Raw genomic sequence first — 27,333 nt, 5'->3', positions numbered from 1 at the left:
GCTAACGTACATACTACCTGCATAGGAAATAAAACAAGGCTTAAAATTAGGGAGAAGAAAAGATACATACCACGCGCAGAAGGCTCCACTCATCCACAAGACTGGCTCTTTCCCACCACAGCGCTCGCTCCCTTGGGACCTGCCAGTTCTGTGATCAGTGGCAAGTTCTTGGATCGCACGGGAATGTGTGTCTGCGGCGGATCGCAGAGGCTGCATCAAAATATTGTTGAGAAACAGCCATTCCAGCCTGGGCTTCCCATGCCAGAGGACAGGTTACAATAAGACCTTGGTTCTTCCCTTCGTTTCCACTATCTTATTACTGAAAACTCCTCCCTGGCCACTTGGGAGTGCAGGGTTTTGAAGCTGACGGGGCTCACCTCCGGCAGCATGGGAACAGAACACCAAGAAGTGTGCAAAGCACTTCTTTTCCACAGTCCTGAAATGTCAGATTACGGGAGGGTTAGTCATTTAGTATTTTCAAATGTTGTGAGGATTTCAGACAGGAATTGCAGGCTCCTGTTACAATTTCAGTATTTTTCCTAGAGGGATCCACTTCCTATTTGTTCCCATCAATGAAGCAACTGAGTTTTGCAGATTTAATTGTTATTAAATTCCTTCTGTTCATGTAAGTTCTGCTGTGTACTCAAGAAACTTAAATTTGGGGCCAAACCCCTGAGTGATTTCCAGTACACAAACTCACAGCAAACTAGACTATCACCCAGAAAACAGAACGTCTGCAAAAGCAATTTATTTTTCTCTCACACACACATCAGAAAACCACATTTGAGAAGATGAAGGTTTCCCTTGGAGCACAGCGTTCGTGACGTGGGACGGGATGTTTCTGGCATGAGCCTTCCTGATGCTGACTTGACATCTTTGTTGATATGACTCTAAATTCCTATCACTGTAAACCTCACTGATGACTCATGAGAAAAAAGCACGTTAAAAAAAAAAAAAAAAGGAGAATGAAACCCTTTCAGTCGCAGTGTCTATAAAGAGACAAAATGTCTAAAATTTAAAAGCAAAGTGGCATCTGTCAGAGAAATAGAAGACTAATTCCTCACTCCTGACTGCATGTGTTTGGGGACAATGACATATTCAGAAAATTGTATGGAATCAAAGAAATTGCCTTTTTAAAAACAACCTTACTCTGCATTGCTTGGGGAATCACTGTTGGATGTAACATCATGCACGTGCAGCTACAGACAATTCCAGTCATACTTTTACTAAGTAAACCAAAGGAGTTAATTCTCTACAGATATATCTAAATAAATCATCACACTACCACAAACACTTGCAGATGCATTTTAATTAGTCTTCTACCTAAAAGCACTAAAATAAAGACAACATTTCTTACTTAATTTATTCAAAATAAAAGTACCCCCTCCTGTCTCTGGTATACTTAAAAACAGGACTGCCCTACCACTTCTGACAGCGGAATGTACGCATACCTCTGGCCACGGTATTTGTAACAGTAAAACCACTATAAATGTTACCCCCAAAATATCTATCAATCAAATAGGAACTGTAGCTTTAGCTTCTAAATAAAATCTTTATTTGAATGACACAGAACACACTTTTCTATGTCAGCATTAAATACAGAAGTACGTGAATAATCACAAGATTTCCCAGGCACAGTTTCAGCCCAGAGCATGACCCAGTATCATTTTAAGACATTTACCTTAAAAACCCCCAACAACCAGAGCACCACAGATCCTGTTTCTACCCCAACATGCAATAAGGACTATTATTGCTCATCGTGCCTTTGACTCGGAGAGTATTTTCCCAGCTGTGTTGAGCCCGATCCCCCAGCATCTTACGTAGGCAATTTTGGTCCAAGCGAGCAATGTGTTCACGCACGCGTACATCGCAGTGGGGGAAGGAATCACTGGCTCTGCCTTTTCGCAGCACAGCACAGGCGCTGTAGCCCCAGCAGACTGGAATAAGGACGTAGTTTAAACTCATTTTAAATTGAGTTAACCTGTTCTCTAAGAACAATCTCTCTGTAAGAGAAGAAAATCACACCGGGGAGGAGGGCTCCTCCTCCCTGCTGCTCCCACCCGCAGCTCTGCCCAGGCAGGGCCAGGGAGAGAAGACAGGTCAGAGGAGCGTGAAACAGAAAGTGGGATCTTGCAAATTCAAGTCACTGGAAATAAGTACGAATTGTAAGGCATGGAAACCAGTACACGTGTGCAGCAGGTAAAACTGTCTTTTCAACATCCCTGCGAAAAGATACATCAGATCACCACTTCAAAGCGTCGCAGATGGCAGCACCACTTCGGTGAACATTAACCTTTTTTTCTGGCAGCGAGGGAAATCAATACCACCCTGCTCGGAAACGTCAATATAAATGCTCAAAAATCATAATATTAACATTTCAGAGTCTGAGAGACTCTCAGCCAAAAACAGTTTCTGCAACAGCCTTTGCATTTTTAAAAAGATATAAATAAAATTTCATCACTAAAAAAGCTTTTAGAACACAAGGTAAGCTGAAAGACAGTGTTTTGGGTTTGTTTTTTTTTTTTTTTTAGTAAACTCAATTCCCCTGTGGCATTTTAGCCCAACTGCAGGGGCACTGAAAATGACTGTAGATGCAGTAAAAATCTATTTAATTGATTTTTATTGTTCAACCTAAAGGAAATGCTTTTGTATGTAAAAATGACACCATTATACAGCAATTGTAGGGTTTCGTGTTTTGAAATTCCAGTTTAAATAACATCAAGTCATTAGACATGCTTTTCTGATGTGCTTTTAAGGCAGACGTAAAATTACACTGTACCTTTAAATTCTCTCTACAGCACCAAATAATAATGTTATTAAAAAAGAAAAAAAAAATCTGTAATTTCCCTACATCCACTAAAAATAAAACACATCTTGTTTTAAGCAGAAGACTACTCATGCAGGGGAAATATGGTGAGACAGACCATATAGTCTTGGCCTGTAAAAAAGAAAGAAAAAAAAAGCCGCAAAATACAACAGAACTAGGAGCCAAAGCAAGACAGTCTTCTCAGCATAGCCAAAAAGAGAGCCTAGACTAGATAGCACTGTACCACCAGATCCGGGATCACCAGAACTTCAGAAAGACATCATCTTCTGAGAAGGACATTCAGAAATGGAGACCACCAAAAGGAGTACTGTATGTGGAGACTAAAATGCAATTTTTGCAGCATAAAGTTTCCTTTACCCAGTTGTCATGGAATATGTAAAATACACTACTTCTGTGTTCAGATCCATACGCTTCCCCTCCTTCAGAAACGAAGTCCTCAGGCAGCCCCTTATTTTTAAGTTATCACACATAAAGGACAAAATCATGAACTACATGTCGCTTTTAAGTTTTTACAAGTCCTATAAAATATTAAAAATAACCAATTAGTGTTTCTTTTGCTTTTAATATTCCTGCCTGCATACAAATGCTCCTGTAAAGCTAATTGGACCACCATGACAGTAATTAAAGAAAACCCTCCAAATTAATCTAATACACTGCTGCGACCCTCAGCACGTTTGCCGATGATACCAAGCTGTTTGGCGAGGTAGACATGCTGGAGGGGAGGGATGCCATCCAGAGGGACCTGGACAGGCTGCAGAGGTGGGCCCAAGCCAACCTCATGCAGTTCAACAAGGCCAAGTGCAAGGTCTTACATCTGGGTCAGGGCAATCCCAAGCACAAATACAGGTTCAGTGGGGAATGGCTGGAGAGCAGCCCTGAGGAGAAGGACCTGGGGGTGCTGATTGACAAGAAGCTCAACATGAGCCAGCAGTGTGCGATTGCAGCCCAGAAGGCCAACCGTATCCTGGGCTGCATCAAAAGAAGTGTGGCCAGCAGGACAAAGGGGGTGATTCTGCCCCTCTACTCCACTCTCATGAGACCCCACCTGGAGTACTGCATCCAGCTCTGGAGTCCCCAACATAAGAAGGACATGGACCTGCTGGAGTGTGTCCAGAGATGAGCCACGAGGATGATCCAAGGGCTGGAGCACCTCTCCTATGAGGACAGGCTGGAAGAGTTGGGGCTGTTCAGCCTAAAGAAGAGAAGGCTCCGGGGAGATCTTATTGTGGCCTTCCAGTACCTAAAGGGGGCCTACAGGAGGGCTGGGGAAGGACTTTTTACAAGGGCATGTAGCAATAGGACGAGGGGGAATGGCTTTAAACTGGAAGAGGGCAGGTTCAGATTGAAGATTAGGAAGAAGTTTTTCACTTTGAGGGTGGTGAGGCACTGGCACAGGTTGCCCAGAGAGGTTGTTGAGGCCCCATCCCTGGAGGTGTTCAAGGCCAGGCTGGATGTGGCCTTGGGCAACCTGGTCTAGTGAGAGGTGTCCCTGCATATGGCAGGGGGGTTGGAACTTGATGATCTTCATGGTCCCTTCCGACCTAAACCATTCTATGATTCTATGACAGAAACTTAAAACGATACGCCCTTTCCACAAATAATCCAGAACTTTATTCCCTTCATCTGAACTGTGGCATTGCTGGAAAAATTCACCTTTTCAACTTCAGTTTGGTTCAGGGTTTTTCTTTTGTCTTCAGAGTAATCCCTAACAGGGGAGAGAGGTGAAATGCGTGCAGAGGTGGGTCAGTGACACAAAACTCCCTTTCGTTACGTTGTTAACCCTAAGAAACCTTGTCTAGCCCACCGTATTTCAACCCTGGACTGGAAATATTTAGCTGGTGGCAAAAGGCAATTCTTCTTCTTTTGACATAAAGTATGTACTTTGAGAGCCTGTTTAAAAATTCACTTTTCCAGCACGAAAGCACTCAAAAGCTGAAGTTCCTCTATCGCCCCTCCAAAAAGATGTCTCAGCTGTACCGAAGAGAAACGGAAACATTAGGCTGTGGATTCAAATTAGCTGTCAAGAAACACGAACATAAATCTGATTTAATAGCGTAATTTGGAAATGTGTTCTGGGCCCACCCTTGGCAATATCACCACAGTTTAATTCACGTTGTAGCAATATTTAAAACAGCTCTGCAACTTTGCTTCTCCACCCAACTAAACAACAGAAAATTATGTCGTTAAATGAAAAACAACACACGTATTTAAGCAAGAGAAACCATCTAAACTTCTGACATTTTTCATCTTAATTTTTTTTTTAATCCAAAAGATTTGTACAGCATTTTTTTAAATAACTTACAAGATCAAAAGGAAAATAAATGCATAGCTACAAAACCTTAGAATATAACCTCCCCTTGTTGCAGAAGAGTTCAAAGTCATAAAGTGCTGCAGATATGAACACACATCAGACAAATAATCTAGTAACTAACTTATTTTTCTGGTTTATTTAACAATATTCCAGGCTTAGAACATTAAATAAAAAACTCACAGACAATGGGTAGGACTAACAATGGCTTTGTGGCTGGTTTTTTTTTCTTCTCCTTTTTTTTTTTTTTAAAAGAACGCTGAGACACATCAATTGAACCGACTACAGTTTTATTTTGGATACCAAAAAATAAAAAGAAGCTGGAAGGAAGAGAGTAGTGCATTGCACTGACCTCAGTAAAACTGCTTGTAAGCGTCACTGCATACGTTTAGCCCTAGAAGGACGAAGATGGAAAGGGGAGATGGATGCTGCCAAGAGTGGTAGGCTGAACGAGGGTTGGGGGACCAGTGCTCTGGCCTCTGCCTTGGTCGCAAGGGCAGGGCTTTGCATTCCGCTCGTGTAAGAGAGGATCCACACGCCTCACACCAGCATTTGCGCAGCTCCTTTAGGGATAGCAGCGGTGGCAGCAGGTGGAGGTGGTGCAAGGGGACACAACCAACACCAGCTGGCACTCAAGGGACATAAAAACCAAGACAGGGGCATCACAGGAGATCAGGTAACATCAAACAGGGACCTGCTGTATTTTGCTCCCTGCTGCTATTTGACTCACAGATAACCTACATACCTGTGGGAGTTTAGGCCAAGCCTCTGCTTTGCACTTTGGAGTAGCAACATTCAACGGATGCACTGTGCGTGTACTTTTGTGCAAGTGCAAATCAATTTTCAGGGGGCTGGAGAGTGAAAACCCGGGCTTATTGACAGCCAAACACGGGCCATGCCACCTGTTAAATGCATTTTTCCCCGGGCTTAAACTTGCCAGGCAGTTCACTACTATTTACTCCACTGCTCTTTCACTCTAACCTCTGCCCTTCCTCCCCATCCACCCGCCCCTTCCCACTGCCTACAAAGAACACAGAGGCCTCAAACTTGCAAAAACTATTAAACCAAAACATAAACAAGCAGTTTGGCAATAGATTAAATTCCATCGCAATTCTCATTTTTTTATGTTCCTCCTGGCTGGGCCCCTTCTACAACCAAACATCTGTGGGTACCACCATGATGAGAAAAAATAACTTTCTTCCTCCAGAACAGTAACAGCCAGTCTTCAACAGACCTCTCTCCACAAAGGTTGTGCTCGACACAGTCATAGACTAAAGCCAAGGTGGGGGGCTAGATGCCAGTAACAAAAATAAAACCACAAGCAAACCTTGACTGCAACTGGACAATGTCAAGAGTCCTCCTCCGCACCTCAGGGAAAAAAACTGGATGCCATCCCACTCTGTGCCAAGCGTGACCTCTAATCTTGTTTATGACCTGCAGAATTTCATAAGAGATGGGGAGTTTGGGGTTCATTTTTTTTTCTTTTTTTTTTTTCTTGTTTGCCAAGTTCTAGTAAAAGACTTAAAACACTTAGGCATAGACAAAAAGGGAACAATTACAATACACAACAACTAATCAAAAACAGTACTCAAACATTAGACTGGACCGGACTAAAGTCCACTCTACAAACTGAATCAAAGAGACAGGAGAAAAACAAAAGAGTTTTTAAGTGCTAACAGAATAAGAAACAATCTTAAAGACTCACTAAATACATGTGGGGAAATGGAGGGGTCCCCTTCTTTTAAATATATTTACATAATATTAAAGCTTTTTGCTTTGCTTTTCTTGCCAACAAAATTTTCTAGCTACCCTGGACAAAGTCCCCATTTAAATTAAGAGGTTCAGAATTTTATAACATAGCCAGACTGTTAGACCCATGGCCCATACGTGTCTCACCACCCTCTCCTTCCCTCCCTCCACGGTCAAGGGGAGCTGATGCCTTGCCTGCTTCACTGCCCGCCTGGCGTCAGCTGTAACATCAGCACAAAGCGAAGGTAACACAATGCCACCCCGACCCCCCACACGTCGTTACCACTTTGTAGAAAGCACAAGAGACTACAATCAGGGCTTGCCTAGACACCAATAAAAAAAAAAAAAACAAACAAACCAAAAGGGGGGGGGTTGCCATTTAGCTGCTGCAGTTAAATGGTACAACCGGACTAATGTGGACACAGCAATACCAGTTTAAAAGCGTTTATACCATTTACACCACACTGGAAAGGAAAATAACTTATCCCGGTATAAGTGCATCCACACTACAGCCTATGCCAGCACAGTATCAGTTAAAATAAGAACACATCAGTCCCCTAATTGACGAATTATATCAGCTGAACTTTTCTAGCATAGACCAGGCCTAAGACATGAGGTAGTGAAAAAGAAAATCAGGCTCAAGATCTTTTTTCATTCCATGACATTGTTACACTCTAAAAATCTTCACTGCTCAGATTTATGGATTTTAAAAACAATGTTTTAAAATCCAAAATTTAAAGCTAACATCCTGAGTCACACAGGATTTACACATGGAGGCATAAATCTTAAAAACTCCCTTGCTTAGGGTCCTAATTCAGGAAAATATTTTTATGATAGAAAGCACGAAAGCATGTGTTTGTCTCCCACTGAAGCAAGTGGAAAGGAAGCACATGGGTAAGTGCTTTCTGAAATCTGGGCCACAGTCAGAAATCACGGTCTTTGTAGAATTTATTTCCTCATTCATTTCAGTGCTGTTTAATCACAAGTCATTCATGTTTTAAGACAGTGGGAAAAACATAGACAATGGAAGCTAAATCAAGTTTGTTACAACTGTTCAATATTTACAGCATTCATAGCATAAAACAGAAATATTTTTGGTAACTTAAGACAAATACCTTTTTTCTTTGTTATTAAATGTACCGCAGCAGTCCTGTTAAACAAACCCACTGTCTCGGATATTAAAGAAATTGTTGTTTACATTTACCGAGTCATTTAAATTAAAAATCTGTTCCTGTTCCAAACCCCACTCTCCTTCGTCTTCATCCTCCGGTTCTGCCTCAGACCCATTCCGACTGTTTTCGTACAAAAAGATTTGCTCATCCACATGAGCTGGGGCTAACCGGTTTCTCTTTGCACTTACAACATTAGCAGAAGAACCAAAAAGGCGTTCAGGGAAGACCCTTGTGGCCAAAATACACCAGTATTTTTGAAGAACCTTTGGTAAAACTGGAAACAGCGCTAGTCTGTCAGACCACCACTTCAGTGGGTCTTCGTTCAAACCGAGGACCTTTTGTGACTTGAAGTTGCTCAACTCCTCAACGATCTGAGCGTGCCATTCCTCCTGGTCTTCCACGCCTCCCGTCTGGCAAAAAATCTCTGCGAGCATGTTGTTGATGACACTAGTAGGAGGAGGAGTCGAGGAGATGATGATTTTTTTCACAGGGGGCTCTTCTGAAACGGTAAAGAATTTTTCTTCAGTCCTAAAGGTATTTTCTTTTACTTTCTCCAGCAGGCTTTTTGCTTCTTCCACCACTCTGTTTTCAACCTGCTGCCGCTCAAAGGCTGAAAGGAAAGGCAGTTTTTTGTAGCGGGGATCCAAGAAAGTTGCAACATTGAGAAACATGTCTATCTCAGGCGTGTGCTGGTAGGTCGTTGACAACTCTTTAGCAATCACCTCCTTTGCCATGCTGATTTCTTTCAAATCGTTCTCTTTGATGTTCAGGGTAGTATTTAGAAGCATGTGGAGAAGTGGCTTCACCATACTTATTGTCGGGTACTTTGAAGCAGACATCATCTCCGCAACCTGCTTGAAAGGCTGCAGCAGCTCCACCAGCCCTTCGATTGTATTCCACTCACTGGCTTCCAGCATGAGGTGGTGGTTGTTGCTGTCCTCCACGAGAACAGCTGCAATGACAAACTGCTGCTCCTTGAGGCGCTGCAGCATAGCGAGCGTGCTTCCCCACCAGGAAACACGGTCACTTACCAGCATGCAGTGGAGAATATTCTGCTGCTTCTGCTTCTCGCTCAGCATGTACATTGCAACTGTAGACTGCTGAAAATACTCCACCAGTTTTCGGCACCTAGCAAGAAGGCTGCAGAGTTTGGGGAGCTGAAAAGCTTGTTGTATTCCTGCGTTAAAAGTGTGCCCCAAACAAGGCATCTGTACGGGAATATCTAGGAGAGAGCAAGCTTTCACAATGTCTTTACTGTAATCTGTTGTAGCACCAAAGACTTTTGTATTGATCCCCCATTCAATGAACGTTTCATAAAGGACTCGCGTAATAGTCTCAGCAGTATTATCCTCCGGTACTTCAAACGTTTTTAAACACCTCGAGTTCACTGCCAGGCAGTTGGCAGGACTGCTGCTGAGAAAGTGAACCGCGACGGTTACATATGACCTGTTCTGGTTTTCGCTCCTCCACATATCCGTGGATATGCCACACCATAGAACCTCGGTGAGCTCCTTCAGCACAATTTCTCTAATGGCATTGTACTTTTCGGGAATAGCTTTTGTACAGAAGTACTTTCGACTAGGAAGTTCATACCTGGGGTCTGCTGTTCTCAAGAGGGCCTTGAAGGTGGGTTCATCAACAATAGAGGCCGGATACATGCCCTCGCAAATTAGGCTGATGACCGCAGATGTCAGTTCCTGATGCTTTTTGTTTTCGTAATTCTGGTAGGTCTTCATGATGAGGCTATCTTGAACAACCTGCTGCGACGACTCCGGCTTGATTTTTGAAAACGCAGTGGCAAAGGCTTCCCTCATTTGCTCAGTGTTACTTTTCACAAATTCGCAGAATTCATCGGGGTGATTTTTCTCAAGGTGGTAAGAAAGGTTGGATGTGTTTCCTGAATAGGCGATCTGTGCCATGCAAATACGGCAGTAGATCTTCTTCCACTGTAATATGCATCCTTCTGCATTGGTATCAAACCCGAAGTACTTCCACACTTTACTCTTTGCTCTTGGGTGAGCCACTAACTTTAGGTCTGATGGGGAACCTTCTAAACTTTTATTCTCCATTGCTTCTTGGCCACCGTCCCACCTTTTGATCCTTCACTCATTAATGAGTACCTGATAAAGGCAGTAAGATAAAGATACAATGAGAAAGCACAAGTTTGACCACACTTAACTATGTGAAATCAGCGTTTCTGCGAACGTTTCAAGAAACCTACCTTACTAACTACATTTGCAAATTTAAAGATGAGATTTGCAGGAAGTGTGACCTACAAGAAGCCCATCGGAATGTCAAAAATTAACAAGGGTTTTAATATATCGCATTCTGCTGTGAAACTGAGCTAGAAGACCTGCGTAAATCTTGTTTCTGCATTACATAATTCTGGGTACAGAAAGCGTAACCACCACCACAGAGTTGATACATTACTGTCACACAAAGCGGTCATCTGCTATAGCACTTTCCTGCCTCTTAAGTTTAGTTAGGGCTAGCCCAACATCCTCTTGCCTAAGAGTTACTGAACTTCACTGTTAACATTTATTTCAATTGAAACCTGATACTGAAGGAGCAAAGGTTTTATTGTTTGTTTATTTTGAAAGAAGTTTTGTTAGCTCAATCTAACTGTTCCAGTGTTTGCTTTAAAAAAAAAACAACACAACTAATAAAAAAATCTGTGATGCAAATTATGGCATTAATATGATCCTCTGAAATGTAAAGATGTTTTCTGACTGAAATAAAAGGAAAGGGAATTTGAACCTACATGCAGATCAACAATACGCATCTGACACCTTTCCTGTCCTTGTCTTTCTGAAATCAAAGCCATCTCCTGAGCTACTAGTTCACAATTGTGGTTCCTGGAATAACAGTGCATTATAATTACAGGAAAAGCAGACAGGGAAGCACTAATAAATGTTATTATCCACATCAGCTGGAAAATAATTTTGCTCTGTTTTCTTCAAAAGGCTGCAGAAGTCGGGAGGGGGTGACACTCTAGAGATGAGCGTGGTGATAAGGCCAGACTTGGCAATCTGTACCTCAGTATCTGCACAGGAAAATGCTTCTTGTGCAAACAGTCACATGCAAGGACAACTCGAGGCCCACAGTGTCTCTGTGTACAGTGTCGGCAGCTGGCACCCGCCAGAGCTGATTTCGCTACACCAAAAAGCCAAGCCACGGCACAGCACATCTGCACGCTCAGGCTTCTCCATTTCTTCCACACCACCAGCTGAGCCACCGTGACAGCTACAAGCCCTTTGCCAGGGGCCTGGCCAAGATCGGGAAGGAGAAGGAAGCCATCAGTTAAACATGGATGCAACCTCCTCCACAAATATCCAGGGGAAGAGAGCAGAAGAGGAACACCAGGAGCATCCCTGCAGCCAGCCTGAAAGCAGCGGCACTGCGCCTTCTCTGCCCATCAGGAGCTGCACCTGCGCCCAAGCCCAGACATCCCCGGGTGCTAAGACCGGCTGCTTAGGGGAGGAAGAACAATCTGACTTCTTCATATTGCTGCAAGGGAGTATCCCCCCCAAAAACATTTATGTGTGCAAGCTTCTCCGGTGTGCTTTCTGCTGTTGATGAACATTCCCAAGAAAAGCTGTTTTCCCTCTGAACTATAGCTGGTATTTGCAGCACTTTCTGAACGTCTTGAATGGAAAAACCAAGGACAGGTTTACCAAGACTAAACATTTATTTCAACACAGCTGTTGGTTTAGAAGCAGAATGAGATGCAGGGCAAGCATTTTATTGGATTTGTTCTGAAGATTTACTTCTGGGTGTAGACCTTTTTTTTTTGCCTTTTTCTTGAGGGGGGCAATGTTCTGACTACTAGCATGCCCTCCACTGTAATTCATTCCGTGCCTCCTTTTAAGTTGCCAGGATAAACTATTGATTCAACATGGTAATGCTGCCTAGTTCCAGAGATGTGCATCTCAACAGCACCACACTACGCAATCCCACAAAAACTTGATGATTTTGAAAGACAAAGTGGTGTAATGTATAATGATGTAACCCTGCCATAGCATCAGACTGTGCATTGACAAGATATGTCCTATCAGTATGTATTATTATTGCTTTTAGATCCCTCCACTTCAATCCATGACATGGTGTCTCAAGGAAGTATAGAGGCTCCTGGTATTTCATTAAATCTTAGTTTCCTTTGCAGTTATGTGGCAGCTCCTGAAAGCAAGGAGGAAGGAACTGTAATAAAGGAGTTGCTGTGTCTTTAATATTTAAAATTAGTATGACACACCTTGGATCACAAAAAAGTTCATCACAGACTGATAAAATACAAGTTATTTTAGAGCAAGGGAGTGCTACACACTCACCCCACCCTTCATTTTTAGGTGTGTTACAGCTTTGCCATCATTTTGAGATGGATCTGGCACCTGGCAATAGTGGCACAGAGCAGCACTGCCACAGTGAAGGATATGCCAGCATAACATAGCCTTTATTATAATGCTGTAAACCACACTTCAGCTGTCATAATAGCTTGAATATAAACTGCTAATCATCACTGCCTCTCCTCAAGTGTTATACAGTGTAACTGGCACTATGAGGGGAAAAAAAAAAAAACCAAAACAAACAAAAAACCCACCCCACACCTCTCATTTTTCTCTAAGAGGAGGTAAATTTTCCCTCATTCAATGAAACAAAATGTTCATAGCCTAGGCTTGGCATAAAACAGAGCAGCTTCAACTCTAAGCCAAACTGAAGACACCAGCACCTTGCAGAATGAAATCCATCGGGAATGAAGCACCCCCTTGCCTTTGGGAAGTGCTGCAGCTTGTTACAAGGGCAGCTGATGGAAATGCTCTCTTTTAGCTTGCCGAACTTTCCATGATAAAACAACTAGCGCCACTTTGGTTTGCTGAAAACCCTTCCGCTCACAGAAGCCTTAAGGCTACAAACATGCCTCTTCCTTTCTCCCTTGAATTCCCACCCACACTGAAACAGCGCGCACCTTCGGAGAAGCTGCTGTTTTCCTCACTGCCTCCATGCAGCTGGCCAACACCACCAGAGAGTACCAGAGCCGAGGCTTTAAGAGCCTGCAGACAGGATCCTCTGCTGGCCTCGCAGCGGACTCAGCTGCTGCAGAAGGAGGAGGAGGAGCAGAAGGAAGGGCCCAGGTTTCCTGGCCCTAGTACCTCATCCCCACTCTCCCTGGGGCAGGCTGTGCTGCCTCCTCACACCTCAGACCCCTCTCACTCTAACACAAACCCATGACTCCCCTTCGCCAGGGCAGGGCTTGGACCAAAGTACTGAAGCGCCAGCGATGATGCACATTGCAGAGGGCAGCGGTGCTACCCCTGCACCAGGCAGGGCTCCACTTCCTCAGTGGCGGGCGAAGCAAATAGGTTCAAAAGCAGCACAAGAGTCACTCGGATTGTGAAACCATGCACAGGGACATGAGGAAATGCGGGGTGTGCAGCCACCCTGCAACCTTAGCTCTGCCCCCTTGTGCACACACAGCGATGGCAACCTCTTTAATTACATGGTAGGTATCGTTGTCACACAACCCTTGCTCATTCAGCACGGGGGCAACCAGAAAATGAGTGTTTCCTCCTTTCTGAAACTACCTAAATAACTCTCTCAGGTGCCTGTGTGGGGAAGAGGGATTAATGGTTAGATGGAACTTTATTTTTGCTTGCCGACCATCCTTCCTACCTAGTCGCTTCTCTGCCCACCTCTGGACGTTTTCCTGCCCAAAGCTCATACGGCTTTGAGGAGGAAGCGCTCGGTCTGTCATTATGCTTTACTCATATAAACTAAAAGCCCTCACTACATGAATTGAAATTAAGAGAAGTATGTTCCTAAATTACTATTTCACAATTAATTGTAAAGAAACTCGGTACAAATTATGATACTGACTAACTAGAAATCAGGCAATTAAAAATAAGAATGAGATCTCAATCGCTTTTAGGAAGAATAGGAGTCAGCTTTAAGGTCTTCTGAACTTCAGCCACGCCACGACCTTCTTCAGAGACAGTTTTCTACATGACACAGACCAAATTTAGCTACGAAGACTTCAAAACTACAAAATATTCAGCATTTAGTCTTCCCCTACCAAAATTCAATGAAACATGTACAGCAGAAGAGAAAATACAGGAGGAAGATGCTAAATAAATTCCTTGAGAAGCTTTTAAAATACCAGAAGAGATTATTATTATTACAGGAACCGTTTCTGTTAACAGTAGGATGACTTTCAGTGAGCACATGTCCAGTCTCACAATTAATATTAGTTTTTCTTTTATCAATCCACTGATTAGATTTTTGTTTCTAAAAAGCTGTTTATATCAAGATCTGTAGTCACACAGGGCTCTTTCTTTCTCCAATTAATTAAGATTAAGCACTGTAAAAAAAAAATCCAAGCAGTAATTTCTAATGAAACTATTAATTCTTTAGACCACTGAACACTAACACAATTCACACTATATATCGGCAGTTCTATCATTTATGCAATTAGTACTTGGAAAATGTTTTAACATAAGTTAAACATAAGTTCCCCTTCGCTTCTGCATACTGATTTTAGTTAGCAAAGCAATCACTGACTGCACCCCGTTTATCCTCCCAGCTCTGTATTTCCCTTCCCTGAGCTTCAAGATCAGAATTTCAGACCAACTTCCCTACTCTGTATCGGGGAGGGGGGGCGAGGCTCACTTCAATAGGAAATATCACTATCTTTTCAGTTTGTAAATCAAAACAATTACCAAGTTTTTGCACTGAATCAAGATTTCGGAGCTCAAACTACCCTCTTTCCCCACAAAAAACTGTCTTGAAACCCATCTATAAAAATCAGATGAACCCCAGTAGGATGCGACAGAACAGATGGTGACTTTTAAAAGCCATGCGAAAGCACATGTGCCAAGAGCATGCAACTCTGACTAAGTTAGGGTAAAGAAAAAGGAAAGAAAAACAAAGCTAGCAAGGTTTACTTGGGTTGAAATCCTTAACAATTATTCCCGGCAAGTGCAAGAAAGCAAGCTTTTCTTGGAAAATTCAGAGGCAGAAAGGCTGCACTGACACCAGACCCCTTTGCTCACCCACGGAGCTCAAGGACGAGCCACAGGGCATCCCTCAGTTTTAAACCTTCCACGGGAGAGCTGCACCACTGCCGCATGAATAGTGGGAACTCTGATGGGAGAGCTGGGGCCAAGGTGGCGACAGGATCGGAGGCAGGGCTGACTGCACCGCCCTGCCCTCCCCAGCCCCACTTCCCCCCTCCAGGCTCTCCCCTGGAAGGCACCCTGACAATAAAACACCTGTACTGGTGAGAGTTATGGACACCCCCTCAAAAAGAGGTAGAAAATTTTAAGCATACGTACCTTTCTAGGTTACTGTCTGGAAAAGTAACTTGGCTTTTTCTTACAGCGAGTGTAGTTTACTGATCCAAGCTTTAATTAAGCATGTTCTAACCAATACTTTCACTTTTTGTTGCACTGCAGTCACTATTTTGAAGTTATTATGGAAACGAGGTTACTCTTGGTAAAAAAGTTCCCATTGACAAGCTGATTCACTTTTTTAAGAAATGGCTGGACACAGCGAGTCGGAGCAAGGCAGCAGGTAACTGCCAAGAAGCAACTGCACACAAACAACTATCTGAGGAGGAAACTACTTGTCCTTGGAAGAAACCACCCCGAGTTAGGGCTGAAAGAAAACTTTCCACATCTGTCAAGTCTGCTCTGGTCCTACTCAGGCAGCTGACATTTCCCAGGTTGGATCTTCACTGTCTTTCTCTGGCATTTTCAAATTCAACACTTTTTTTTTTTTTTTTTTTTTTTTAATATCAGCTAAGAACAGACTGCAACAAAACACTCGGGTCACATTTTCGTCATGCTGTTTCTCTGTGGTTCGAAAAAAGATTTGGAAAGTGTTACACACCCTAGGCACAATACCCAGCTTTGCTCTGCCAAGAAAAACTAACGCTAGAAAAATGCTCAGATGATTTCAAACTGTACGCACATCTGCCCTTTTTGTCACCAGGGCTCTCTCGTCTGTTTTGGGGTTTTATCTGTATCTTTTAAGAATGAGAAAGAAGAATCCCAGTCTATCGCAGAAGGATCAGGAATGAATAAAAAGCAGGCAAAATGCTGCCCAAGGATAGCACATGGGATGAAATGCACAAATACGCTCTTACTGTGTGGTGTACTTGTCCCGTCTCCTCCCCAGTACTTCAGATATTCTCTACAGCAATTTCCTTATCTGCCTCATCTCCTTAACTAAACACTGTCCCTCTCGATATTACTATTTTTTTTGTACTGTTCCTCTGGTGAAGACTATCGACAGAGCCACAAAGGCTCACTTGCTGCTAAGCAGAGAAAGTTAAAGGCACTGACTTGCACGCAGTTGTACGCTCAGCTCTGATGACACCCTACGCGTCCATCCGGACTCGTAGTTTGCTCCAAGTTTATAAACCCAGAAACATTTTAAAGTCTTCAAGAGTAACATGAGGGAAGAGGAAACTCAGATCTTTGTTTTCTGGCAAACTCAAAGTTTCCTCTTGGTCAGTATCAAACATGCGCTGGACCCGAATTGGAAAAAGTGCAAAAAAAGTAACTTCTCCAACCAAAAACTAACTTGAAGTCCCTGGGACGAAACGAGAAGTGTCCCTCACTTGTCAGCTCACAAGCTGTCAGCGACTGACAACCGCTTATCAAACACCAAGTTTCCAGACCGCCGGTATCTTTCCCCTCCCAAAGCGGCCGGGGCAGAGAGGCCACGGCCGGCGCTCCCGGCCGCCCCGGCGGGCGGACAGCGGCAGCGGCCGGTGGCGGGGGGGGGGGACGGTCACGGCGGGTGGCGGTGGCTGAAGCGCCCTGCGCCGCGGCCGGGCCGGCGGGAGGAGGCTGCCCACCACCGCCTGCCTTCCAGGCACCTACCTGGGCTGAGGGAGGCTGCGCCCGCGCGGCTCTGAGCCGAGGTCTGAGGCGAAACCGTCAGGAAAAAAAAAAAAAAAAAAAAAAAAAAAAAAAAAGAGGAAGAGGAGAAGCGGGGACCCCCGGCCCGCGGAGCCCCCACGCCGCCTCCCGAGGCCGCAGTCAGGCCGGCCTGCAGCCAGGCCCCCGTCCCGGGCCCGGCCCCCCGTCCCGCCCCGCCCCGCGTCCGGGGCGGCCGCGGCCCGGGGGATGGACGGGGCCGGGACCCGCCGCCCGCCGGCGGCAGCGAGGGCGGGGCGGGGAGCGGCGAAGGAGGGCGCCCCGCCAGCCGCAGTCCCCCCCGACTCCCCCCCCCTCCCCCCCTCTCCCGGGCCGCTGCCCCTCGGGCGGCGCGGTGGGCTCGGCCCGGCCCGCGGAGGGGAGCGGGGGAGGAGCCCGGAGCCGCCGCGGTGCCTCAGCCCCGCTGCAGGGGAAGCGGCGCGGCGCGGCCCGGGCGACCCGCCGCCGCGGCCAAGGTCGCGCCTGTTCTGTCCTGTGCTGTGCTGTGCTGTCCTGTCCTGTCCTGTCCTGTCCGGGCCGCCCGGTCTCGGCACCGGCGCTGCCGCCCTCCCCGCAAACTTTCCTCCTTCGCTGCGGCGGGGGCTGCTCTCCCCCTTCCCTTCTCTACACACCCCCCCCGGCCCGGCCCGGAGCCGCCCCCCGGCCCGCAGCCGCCCCGCCCCGCCCGGCGGTGCTCACCTGGGGCCGGGGGGCAGCGCGGGCGGAGGCGGCGGCGCAGCTGGTGCAGGATGACGAGGAGGCCGATGCAGTACACCCGGAGCAAGGGCACCAGCGCAGACAATAGCGACATGGCCGCCTCCCGCCCCGCGGCGGCTGGCTCGGGGCGAGGCGGGCAGAGAGGAGCGGGGCGGCCTGTGCGTGGCACGGTGGCTCTTCGCCGGGCCGGGCCGGGCCAGGCTGGGCCCGGGGCGGCGGGGGTGGGGGCGGGGAGGCGCGGCGCGGCCCCCACCCAGCGGAAGGGAAAGCGCCGCCGCTGTCACAGCAGCGCCCGGGCGCGCCGCCGCTCCCGCCCTTCTGGGCATGTGCGGCGGGGGAAGGGCCGCGGCGCGGGAAGGGGCGGCCGGTCGGTAGCGGCGGCGGCGGCGGCGGCGGTGGTGGTGGTGGTAGTAGTAGTAGTTCGGCCCCCGGCGGGGCGGCCGGGGAGGGGGCGAGGGGAGCGGCGGCGGCGGCGTGACTGAGCAGCGAGAGGCGGCGGATGGCAGACTGGGAGGGGGGTGGGGTGGTGTGTGTGACAGGCCGCCCGGTGAGGCCGCCGTGTTTTGGGTGCGGAGCCCGCTCTGCTCCAGCAGCAGAGGTGTGTTGGCGGCGGGCGCCGGCTGCGGCTCCGTGGCGGGAAGGGGTCGCCGAGTCGTCTCCCGGTTTCCCTTCTCTGTGGCGGGGACGAGGGGCGGCGGCTGAACGCCACAGGCATGGCCGGGGCCGGGCACCACCCTGACACCTCGGGCCGCCCTCGGGCTCCCTCCTGGCGCGGCCGGGCTCGGGCAGATGCCGGTTTCTCCAAACGCAGCTCTACGTACAAAACCTTCCTACAGCAGGAGCCTAAAATTTTATACCAGCGCTCTCCTCAGGGATACCTACTGTATCTCAGAAGTTGTCTCTTGTCGGTTTTTAAATCCTCGGCCTGGTTTTTAAGACGCCGAGTACTCGGGGCAGAAGAGCCCGTCCTGCCCACCGCTTCTTCTGGTGGAAGGCTGGTGTCGGGGCAGGATACGCAGCGCCTGGTGCTGACGCCGCAGTTCTCATTCCGGGAGCTGGCGGTGTTTCATAAATGCAGATGAGCCTCAGTATCAATACAAAACAAAACAAAACAAAAAAGGCTTTCCACAAGAGGAGACGTTGACCTATATATTCAATTTCAGGTCCTTGGGTAACGTTTTGTCGTTGAGGATGAGCCATACAAAGTTCTGGAAGTACATTTGAAACGTAATCTCCTCTCCTTTAAAAAAAAATAAAAATACTTTCTACAAAAAATACAATTAACATTATACTTTTCCAATGTTGGATCAGATCGCTCAGCAGAACTGGCTTTCTGTCTTCTGTCAGAAATATGCATAAAGTAAAAGCATAGTGTGCAGTCGCTCCCGGGACAAAACCAGCCATTTAATTTTATGTATCTTTGGTGATTTTTTTTTTTATTAACCCATGGAATTATGCAAACATAAATAATAAACAGAACATCATGAAGTCACATCAATGAAAGATTCATTCTTAATGTATATTGTTCTCTACCATGCACTGAGCGGTAGAAAGAGCATCACATAAAAAGACATGAAAGAAGAAACACTGACATTTAGTAAAGCTGAATTATTATTTCGACTTATCTCAGTAAAAATCAAATCTCGACTCCTTTATGTTGCTTTACATCCTTTTCTCAGAACTACAGCATTAATGAAAGCCCTTTGCAACATAAAACTCTGAAATTTGCCTACAGTGTATTTACACGATCTGTACGTAAATATACCGTCCTTTCTCAGGTTTTCTAGTATAATAAAACCAATCAATGCGTATTCAAGCTAGGCAAATAAATACTCCTCTGTCTTTTTTCCGACAATGCTAGCCGAAGAATTAGACTAAGTGGGGAAGAACCAATGGCTTAACCTTATGGTCTTATTAGTCCCACTACTTCTTCTCGAGGTGTTAAAATTATTTTCAACCCTCCACAGTACATGAGTACAACTTCACAGAAAGGACGAAGAAAATTTGTTTCAACGCGTTATTTTTTCTAAAGGCTGATGGGACGTGGAGGAGAAATGAAAACACTAACAAAAGGCTGTAGGTCTTTGATTCTTTTCAAAGTGTCTTATAATGCACCCTAGTTTTAATTGATACTTCCTTTTCCCTTGGTTTTCAACAGTCACCATCTTTACTTCTTATTGATATTTTGGGTTTTTTCTTGCAATCTGTGAAGCCTGGAGTATTCAGGCTGGAGTCTTGTCCATCTACTGTAGATACCTCACTTGAGACATTATTACCTCAATGACATTTTAGGTGTCTGAGCCCTGGAAGGGACAAAAGGAGCAATCTCTTTGCCTCAGCTTTGCTGTACGGGCAGCGGACAGAGAGAGGCCCTTCTGAAGACCTGCAGAAGATGACTGCTTCCTTTGAGGTGCTCAGAGGGCTTCCTTCTTTCCACCGACGGTAAGCGAACTCCCAGCACCAGCAGGCAAAGCCAGCCTGCGGTTAGAGCACAGATACCCTCTTGGAAAGTCGTCGGAAGCACTAGTAACGCTCCATCCTCACACGTTCCAGCCTATCTGTCCCTCCCTGCAGGACGGGGACTAATGAAGCAGGATGTGATCACAGCGCTTCCACCCACATTTTGCATAAAGATGCATAAAGCCGTAAGAAAGGAAGTGGGTGATGTTTCTAGACTAATTAAGCCCTGAGCTCAAACTTCCCAGCAGAATGGTATAATCAGCCACCATCAGGTAGGGTGGATGGTAGGTGTTGCAGCCGAGAGGCTGTGCAGCCAGGAACGCGCGAGGCACGGGGCCACATCACAGCAGACAAAAGCGAACCCCAGGTTAGCCGAGCAGTTCAGGCGCTCTCTGGCACGAGGCGGAGGGTTAGGAGGTTTATGCCCTATTTTTCTTGTTTGTTCCATGACACATCTTTTCCAGGTGTGTGAATTGGCTCCCGTGGTTTTGCTCCCCTTGAGACGAGAACTGGAGCCGACGACTCCTTCTATCACCTACCACACAGTGGTTCAAATTCAGTAGGAAAGGTTCATGCTTTTTTGCCCAAGCGTGGCGTAACAGTTGGGGCAGTCTCGTAAGATGTCAATGGGGTCACATCAATCCCTCTCAAGCGGTAAAATGTGCAGTTCCACTCCCATGCTCAGCTCGAGACGTGCTCTCTCCGTTTCGCACGTATGTTGGAGCTGATGGCCCACGCCGGAAGAAGACAGACATAATTCTGACTGCTGCTAATTTTTCAGGCTTCTAAAAGGGATTTAAATGCCTGTCTTCCTAAGCTGGATTGCAGTGGGACTTGAGGCAAGAGATAAGTGCCTATCTTCCCAAAACAGGATCTCCTTAACATGTGTGGGTGAATAAAGTTAAATGCCCGAGGAGCTTTCAGGTTCAGGAGGGAGGTGCTCACAAGATTAGGCAGTGCTGGGAAACTGGCGGTTGGGATTGCGTCTGGAATTCATGCGGGGTTTTGAGCACCTGCAGACAATTTTGACAGGCTGCATTTGCTCTCCCCCCCCACCCCCACAAAAAAAGTCATTTTAGGTCCTCCCAAACTAGGCATTGTCTTGCCCAATGTTGGGCACTTGAGGACTATACGGAGCAGTAAGGTCTTGGGCACCCTCCACAGTAGCTTGGGGAGGGTCGGTTACCTGGAAGGGGAAAGAAACTTTGCCAAGGGGAGAGGTGTCTGCAAGCTACACAGTAGGAAGTCCCAGGGACCGAGAGCAGACTCCCCCGCTGTGGGCAATCATCTAATGGGACACATTTATTTTATTCGGTAATGCTGGGGGAAACAGTAGATAGGTGTAAGACCGGCCTTCCGTGCAACAGAACCAGTGCGACAGCATTTGCCCATGAAGGGGGGACGGCTTTCGGTCCCTCTCAGTCTTTTTCAGATATTTCACTTTTCAAGAAAATAGTCTCACTGGGAAAAACTGCCCCTTGCCCTTGTGGCTATAGCCATAAGGATAGCAAGCCCAGGAACACAGTAAAGAAAAGAAATCTCAGTTTTTCTAGCCTGGCATTTAAATTTATGGGAACAAGGGGACAGAGTTGCAGTCCGTGTTACCTGAAGAGCCTGAGCTTTTTGGACTAGAGAAGAATATGGCCTAGTAAGTGCAAATAGAGTCCTGAAATAGGGACGACTTCCCCTCTTCAACCAAACGCTCAAACCACTCAGCTGTTATGCAAGAAGCACACTGTGCTCATTACTGCCGCTCAGTTTTTTTAAAGCGACCACCCCTGCAGTGACTATTGTATTTGGGCATCTGAGTATTCAACGCGTGTCACATTTTCAGGAGGTATCTGGTCTGGAAAGCCTGGAGCATCAGTAGTTGGGGCTGGGTTTGCATCCTCCCCCCTAGAACTCCTACTCCATATCAGGTAAGGTCTGAGCATCCCCCCTGCAGTTCAGTCAAGACTCGGAGACCAAAGAGTCAGAAGGCAGCATGCAGAAAAAAGCAATAACAAAAATACTAACTAAAAAAAAAAAAAAGAAATACCCAAACACATGTGTTTGCATACAAAACTTCTGCAGGAACACGGTGGAACTGCTAACAAAAATACACATGCTCTTGTTACAAACAACTTCTGCCATAAAACACTTAAAAATAGAAAATTTATTTAGAATTGAGTAGGGGTATTAGCAGCCTATTCAGCAACTTGACTTGGTCAATTGGCTGAAAGAACAAGAAAACATCTGGGAATTCTAGATGTAGCAAGGACTGTATTTCAGCAGTGGGAAATCAGTTCTCACGTAGTTCCAGGACTTTATTTGAAAATGTCCTTAAGTAGATAAACTGATTGATTAACATACACAAAGTTTCAAAAGCCCTTTGACACAAAAGATGCTAGGCAATCGGGGGATAAGATCCAGCATATTTACAAAACAGAAGAAAAGAAACAAAAACCTACGCTAAAAGGACAGGGAAACAAAGTGATTGACTTTCATCGAGAAATCAGAGCAAAGTAACCGCAGAGTGTCAAGTTTCCATACCACATCCAACCCTGGGCAATACACTCCTTAATGTCTTGCATGGGGTAAGGGAAAAGCTGTTGCAGCCAAATGGCACGGCATTATTTCTATTAGGCAAGGTGGGAGAGGAGCGGGGGAATTTCAGACAGATTTAAACAAGCGAGGTGGACTGGTGATATTCCAACACTGATAGAATAATGCTATTGGAAAAAAAAAAAAAAAAGATTAATTATGCCCACTATACAAATGGATTTGTTGACAGTTAGTTCATTTGTGTTAAAAAATATCTAGAGTCAATAATTGACCTGTGGTTATTTCAATGTTTGTATAGTGATGTCTGCAAGCACCTGTGGCATACCCAGTGCAACACTGCCCAACCCGTAGCTAAGAGGATTTTGTTGGGGTTCAGCAAACAGCCAAGAAGATGATTACGGTCCAAAGCAAGAGTTTTCCATGACACCAGGTCCTCCGTGTGTCTATGATCTCTTCCTTAGCAATACTGTACGATAAACACATCTTTCATCAGAAACTTGGTTAGCACTGTTCTGATGTGAAGGAGATAAAAAAGCAGAATCACCCCTCACCAACTGGATATCACCAGTTGATCTGCACCTGTATTTTTGTTGCATCGGCTTGCAAGAGTACTTGAGTACCGCGTACAACAATATTACGCAAGGCAAGGTTTGTGGGGAGAACACCGCAGACAAGCTTTCAGGGACACGTAACCCTACGCATCCCCTGAGTCAAACGGGGCTGTGACCGCGCCGCTGCTGTTAGCACTCAAGGGTCAGTAGCAGGGTTCACTCCATGAACTCACATCCGTGCTGTCTGTGGGCACTTCCCTGAAGACTGCACTCACTGCTGTCACCACCGGCCTTGGGAAATGGTGGGACTCAACCCCACCAAGATGTTGGTTTTGGGCATGCTGGCTGCGTTAGGTCCTACCCGTTACAGATAAGCACACCACAAGCAGGGAGCCCTCACACTGATGATGGATGGGTGGCCATGTCAAGGAAGCCGGGAGATGGTGTTTGAACGTCAAGATCTCCGGAGCTGTATAGAAATGGCCAAAGGGTGAAGGACTGTGCCACACAGAAACACATGTGTGGTCGGGGCTGTGGCTCATGTTTTGGACAGTCAGGGGAGCCATCCTCTGCTGCCTAAAGAGGGCAATTCTTACCTGTTGTGAACTTTTTGTACAGCTTGAAGTCACCTGGCTTTGTGCCCCGCTCTGCCTACGTGTGCCTCACACCAGTGTGCAGATACTTTTCGTCACGTATTCCTGTTTCGCCAATTGACTTCTTGGATTGGAGCTAATACGTATTGCCTTTAGGACCCACGCTGCTTTTTTTACTTAACTGCACAGATTTCTTGGGCTCCCTGGGGGCAGGTCCTGCCCGCAGCGCTCTGCGACTTCGGCATGGGAAGAGCATCCCTTATTTTTGTTGTTGTTGTTAAAGGCTGGCTGGGGTGTTTCCGACCGCCTGTCTCTAGGCTGCCACGTATGAGAGAGCAAACGCGGTGATGGGTAAAGAGAAGCGCAGAACAAGCTGGAGGGAAGAAGATCAGGCCAAAACACGATGCAAATGATGAGCAAAGGAAGACATGCAGATGGCAGAAAACAGGAGTTGTGGGAAAGGCGAGAGGTGGGTTGGCTTTGGTTTAGCTTTGCTGAAAAACGGTCCAGCTCACTGCTAACCCCGATCACCACCTGCAGTGGGAAGGATGAAGATGGGCAATTTTCAATAACAGTGATGTTGGCTGAGCTGATCTGGTGTGTAGTGGCAGGATGTCTAAAACCAAGCGGAGCTGAACAGCCCCGGTGCAGTAAAACCATCCTTCCCGCAAAAGGGCTGGGGCTGGGGCCAGCTGCCCCCCCGAACTCCGGCAGAGGTGTGCTCGTGCGGTGCGTGGGGCGGTGGACCGCAAACAGGAGGTGACCCGAGCTGGGAGGTGCCCGAAGCCCAGTATTACCTTTTTCCCTTCTATACGGAATATACTGGGGGATTACTGAGAATTGGAGAGGGTCCGGCAGGTCTTGAAGCCGGCGCTGAACTTCTTTTTATGGCTTTTCTGGCACAGCTGCTTTGCACTCCTCTTTGTCAAGGGGTCCTGGCTCCTGAATCTCCCCAGACGCTCGCTCATCGCTGCTGCAGCTGGCTCCTCTAAAACCCCCGGCAGTCTCTGCACTGTTACTTCTCCCTGTCGTGGGACAGCCGACGCTCTCTCCCGTTTTTGCCAATTCCGTTTCACTTTACTTTCTAATCACCCTGACAAACCTGTCTCTCTATCTGCCTACAATCGCTGGATTCCCCATTCTCTTGATCACACCTGCCTGTCAGTTGTCCAAAAAGATTACGTACGCCTTGAATTTTCCACTTACTTTAATAAATGAATGATTGCAGTGTTATATAACTTGTTTATGTTTGGCTTGTGTAGTGATGGTTTGGATTTTGGCTATTCTATAGCATTACATTAATTTACTAAGCACAAAGCAACCGCGTAAAAAGCTAGCAAGGCCAAAAAAAAATGAATGACTGGAAATTTAAAATGTAAAGGGAAAAGCTAAATAAAAATTAGCTATTCTTGAGGACAAATTCACATGTGACATAGATGAGGTAAGAGGAGACATCTGAAAACCCATTCCTCATTCCTTGTCCTTGGGGCGATCCAAATCTCTCTAAACACTGAGCTTTATTTTTCTTTTTTTCATATCATTTTTGTCAGTATAGAAGCAAATCGTAGTGTGATCAGAGTGCCAAAACTGCCTTAAGAACAACTGCAGAGAAGATTCAGCTGGGCTCGGACCTTACGCTTTCACCTCTAACATTGGTCTGTGAGGAAGCATAAAATGTTCCAGAGTTGTAGTTTGACCCCCTAGAATATACACACTAGAAATTATCCAAGACAATTAATTCTGCTGATGAAAATAATTTAAAGGCTGGAGAAAGCCACGGGCTCATCCTGACAGTTGTTAAGAATACACTTTCAAAATTATCTAAAGATGTCTGATTCTGATTATACACACAACATTAGCCTTCATATTTTTCGAAGGTAATAAACTATTCTGATTCTACATAATACGTTGCTTATGACAGTTTAATTTCCAAGTCTATTAAGACAGCAGTTTAATTCAACATCATCATCACATCCCACTCTGCTGAGGCAGTGCGGAATGAAAGATCGGCCATTTTTAAAAATATTTCACTAGAGACTCACAAATATGTAACAAAGTGGGTATTTCTCAGTCCGCTGGCTGCCCTGAGAGCTGAGATTGCTCGAGCCTGATAGATAACGTCCGGATTCCCACGAGGCGCGGTGGTTAGAAACGGTGCATTTCAGATTCTGGATTAGTGTTGGTTTTGTATTGTTTTCTAATCTGTTGCTGCTGTTTCAGAAATATCAGCCATTGACATTCAGCATTTAATGACGATAAACCTAACATAAAGGACTTGGCTATCACTGCTTCTATATATGTTAGACATATTTTTAGTTTCTGGGTTTGGAGGTTTTTTTTTGTGTAAGGGTATGATTTAAGTACCAGCATGACATTATAAAATGACATAGGTAGTTCACATGCATAAGAAGCTTTTAAAACTAAGATTTAAGCCTGTTTTATAACGAGTATTTTTCATCTAGTAAAAAGGCCTTAATCCAAACTGACCAATAATTTAAGTGAAGAGTTACAATCTTTAAAGCTACTTCTTAAAACTAGGCTGTTGGGCTTTTTTTCTAGAAACTTGCAAAAGACCATCACCCAGTGTTCCACTACATGTCACTTTGACTGTTAACTGATAAGTTTAGGATAAGCTGCTTTAGCATCGCAGAATGTTTTATTCCACAATCCCAGCTAGAAGATGTTTTCCTATCCCCTGGCTTCACTTTAAAGCAGATTTATCTAAGGTGTAGATTACTAAAGTGAGTTTATACAACCTCTTGTAATAAAAAACAGAATATACACATATATTGTGAATGTATATGCACATCTGTGTGTACAGACAGATAAAATAACATTTTGCAATTTCATTAAGCATGTGGAAGGGGAACGGCATTCCCTGCACCCAGGACTTAATAGGGAATTGTTTATAGGGGTTGGTTTATGCTGTTACTCTTTCCTTAAAAGACTAGGGATCTTTTTCTAGATAAATCACATTACAGCATGGATACTACTTTGAATGAAAGAGTTATATTGGCTATAACATGCACTTGTTACACAAAAATTATAGATGGAAAGCAAATACTCCTGGTAACCACGTGTTGAAGTTGCAAGCCTTAGCAAACAGGTTTTTTATCTACCAGAAGTGTAAACCCAGGAGCCTTTACTACTGTTCCAGATTAAAGAAAAGCAAGTAACCAAAACCATATATTACGTACAGGATGAGTGGCTTTATGCTCATGATTTCGCTGGCTGGGTTTCTAATTGCAAAACAAGGGGGTTTCCTGCAACTTGCATGTTGGGTCTTGAACCCATCTTGCTTGTGGCCAGCCTGTCTTTTACTGGGGTTTTGCTGCTTAATAATGAGATTATTAACAGCCAATTCACCGTGTTTAAATATTCTTTTTTTTTCCAGGGAGGAATCAAGGTAAGAACTAAATTCTGCATCTGGCTTTCCTTGTTTTTTGTCTGTCACAATATCAGTCATGCCCTTGTTTTGCATTGTCTTGCAACCAGCTGTT

At 45.6% G+C, this 27,333-nt stretch overlaps 2 protein-coding genes across 4 annotated transcripts in view; one reads left to right on the top strand and one right to left on the bottom strand.

Moving 5' to 3' along the window:
• Positions 1-27,333, top strand: part of CD99 (CD99 molecule (Xg blood group)) — a 180,579-nt gene that overhangs the window by 30,538 nt on the left and 122,708 nt on the right. The gene's annotated exons all lie outside the window — the stretch shown is intronic.
• LOC309686078 (E3 SUMO-protein ligase ZBED1) lies at positions 7,686-17,822 on the bottom strand. Its single transcript, XM_082498605.1, has 2 exons — positions 17,668-17,822; positions 7,686-10,176 (listed from the first exon to the last, which is right to left on the bottom strand). The coding sequence occupies exon 2, from the start codon at positions 10,123-10,125 to the stop codon at positions 8,038-8,040; it is 2,088 nt and encodes a 695-aa protein (XP_082354731.1). The 5' UTR covers positions 10,126-10,176; positions 17,668-17,822; the 3' UTR covers positions 7,686-8,037.

The sequence above is a fragment of the Vanellus vanellus genome, assembly GCF_965231255.1.
Source record: "Vanellus vanellus genome assembly, chromosome: 1".
Taxonomy (NCBI): domain Eukaryota; kingdom Metazoa; phylum Chordata; class Aves; order Charadriiformes; family Charadriidae; genus Vanellus; species Vanellus vanellus.
This window is presented reverse-complemented; position numbering and strand designations above follow the sequence as displayed.

Bases quoted from the DNA above. Each gene is read 5' to 3' on its own strand.
- LOC309686078 (XM_082498605.1), bottom strand. From the start codon at position 10,125: ATGGAGAATAAAAGTTTAGAAGGTTCCCCATCAGACCTAAAGTTAGTG.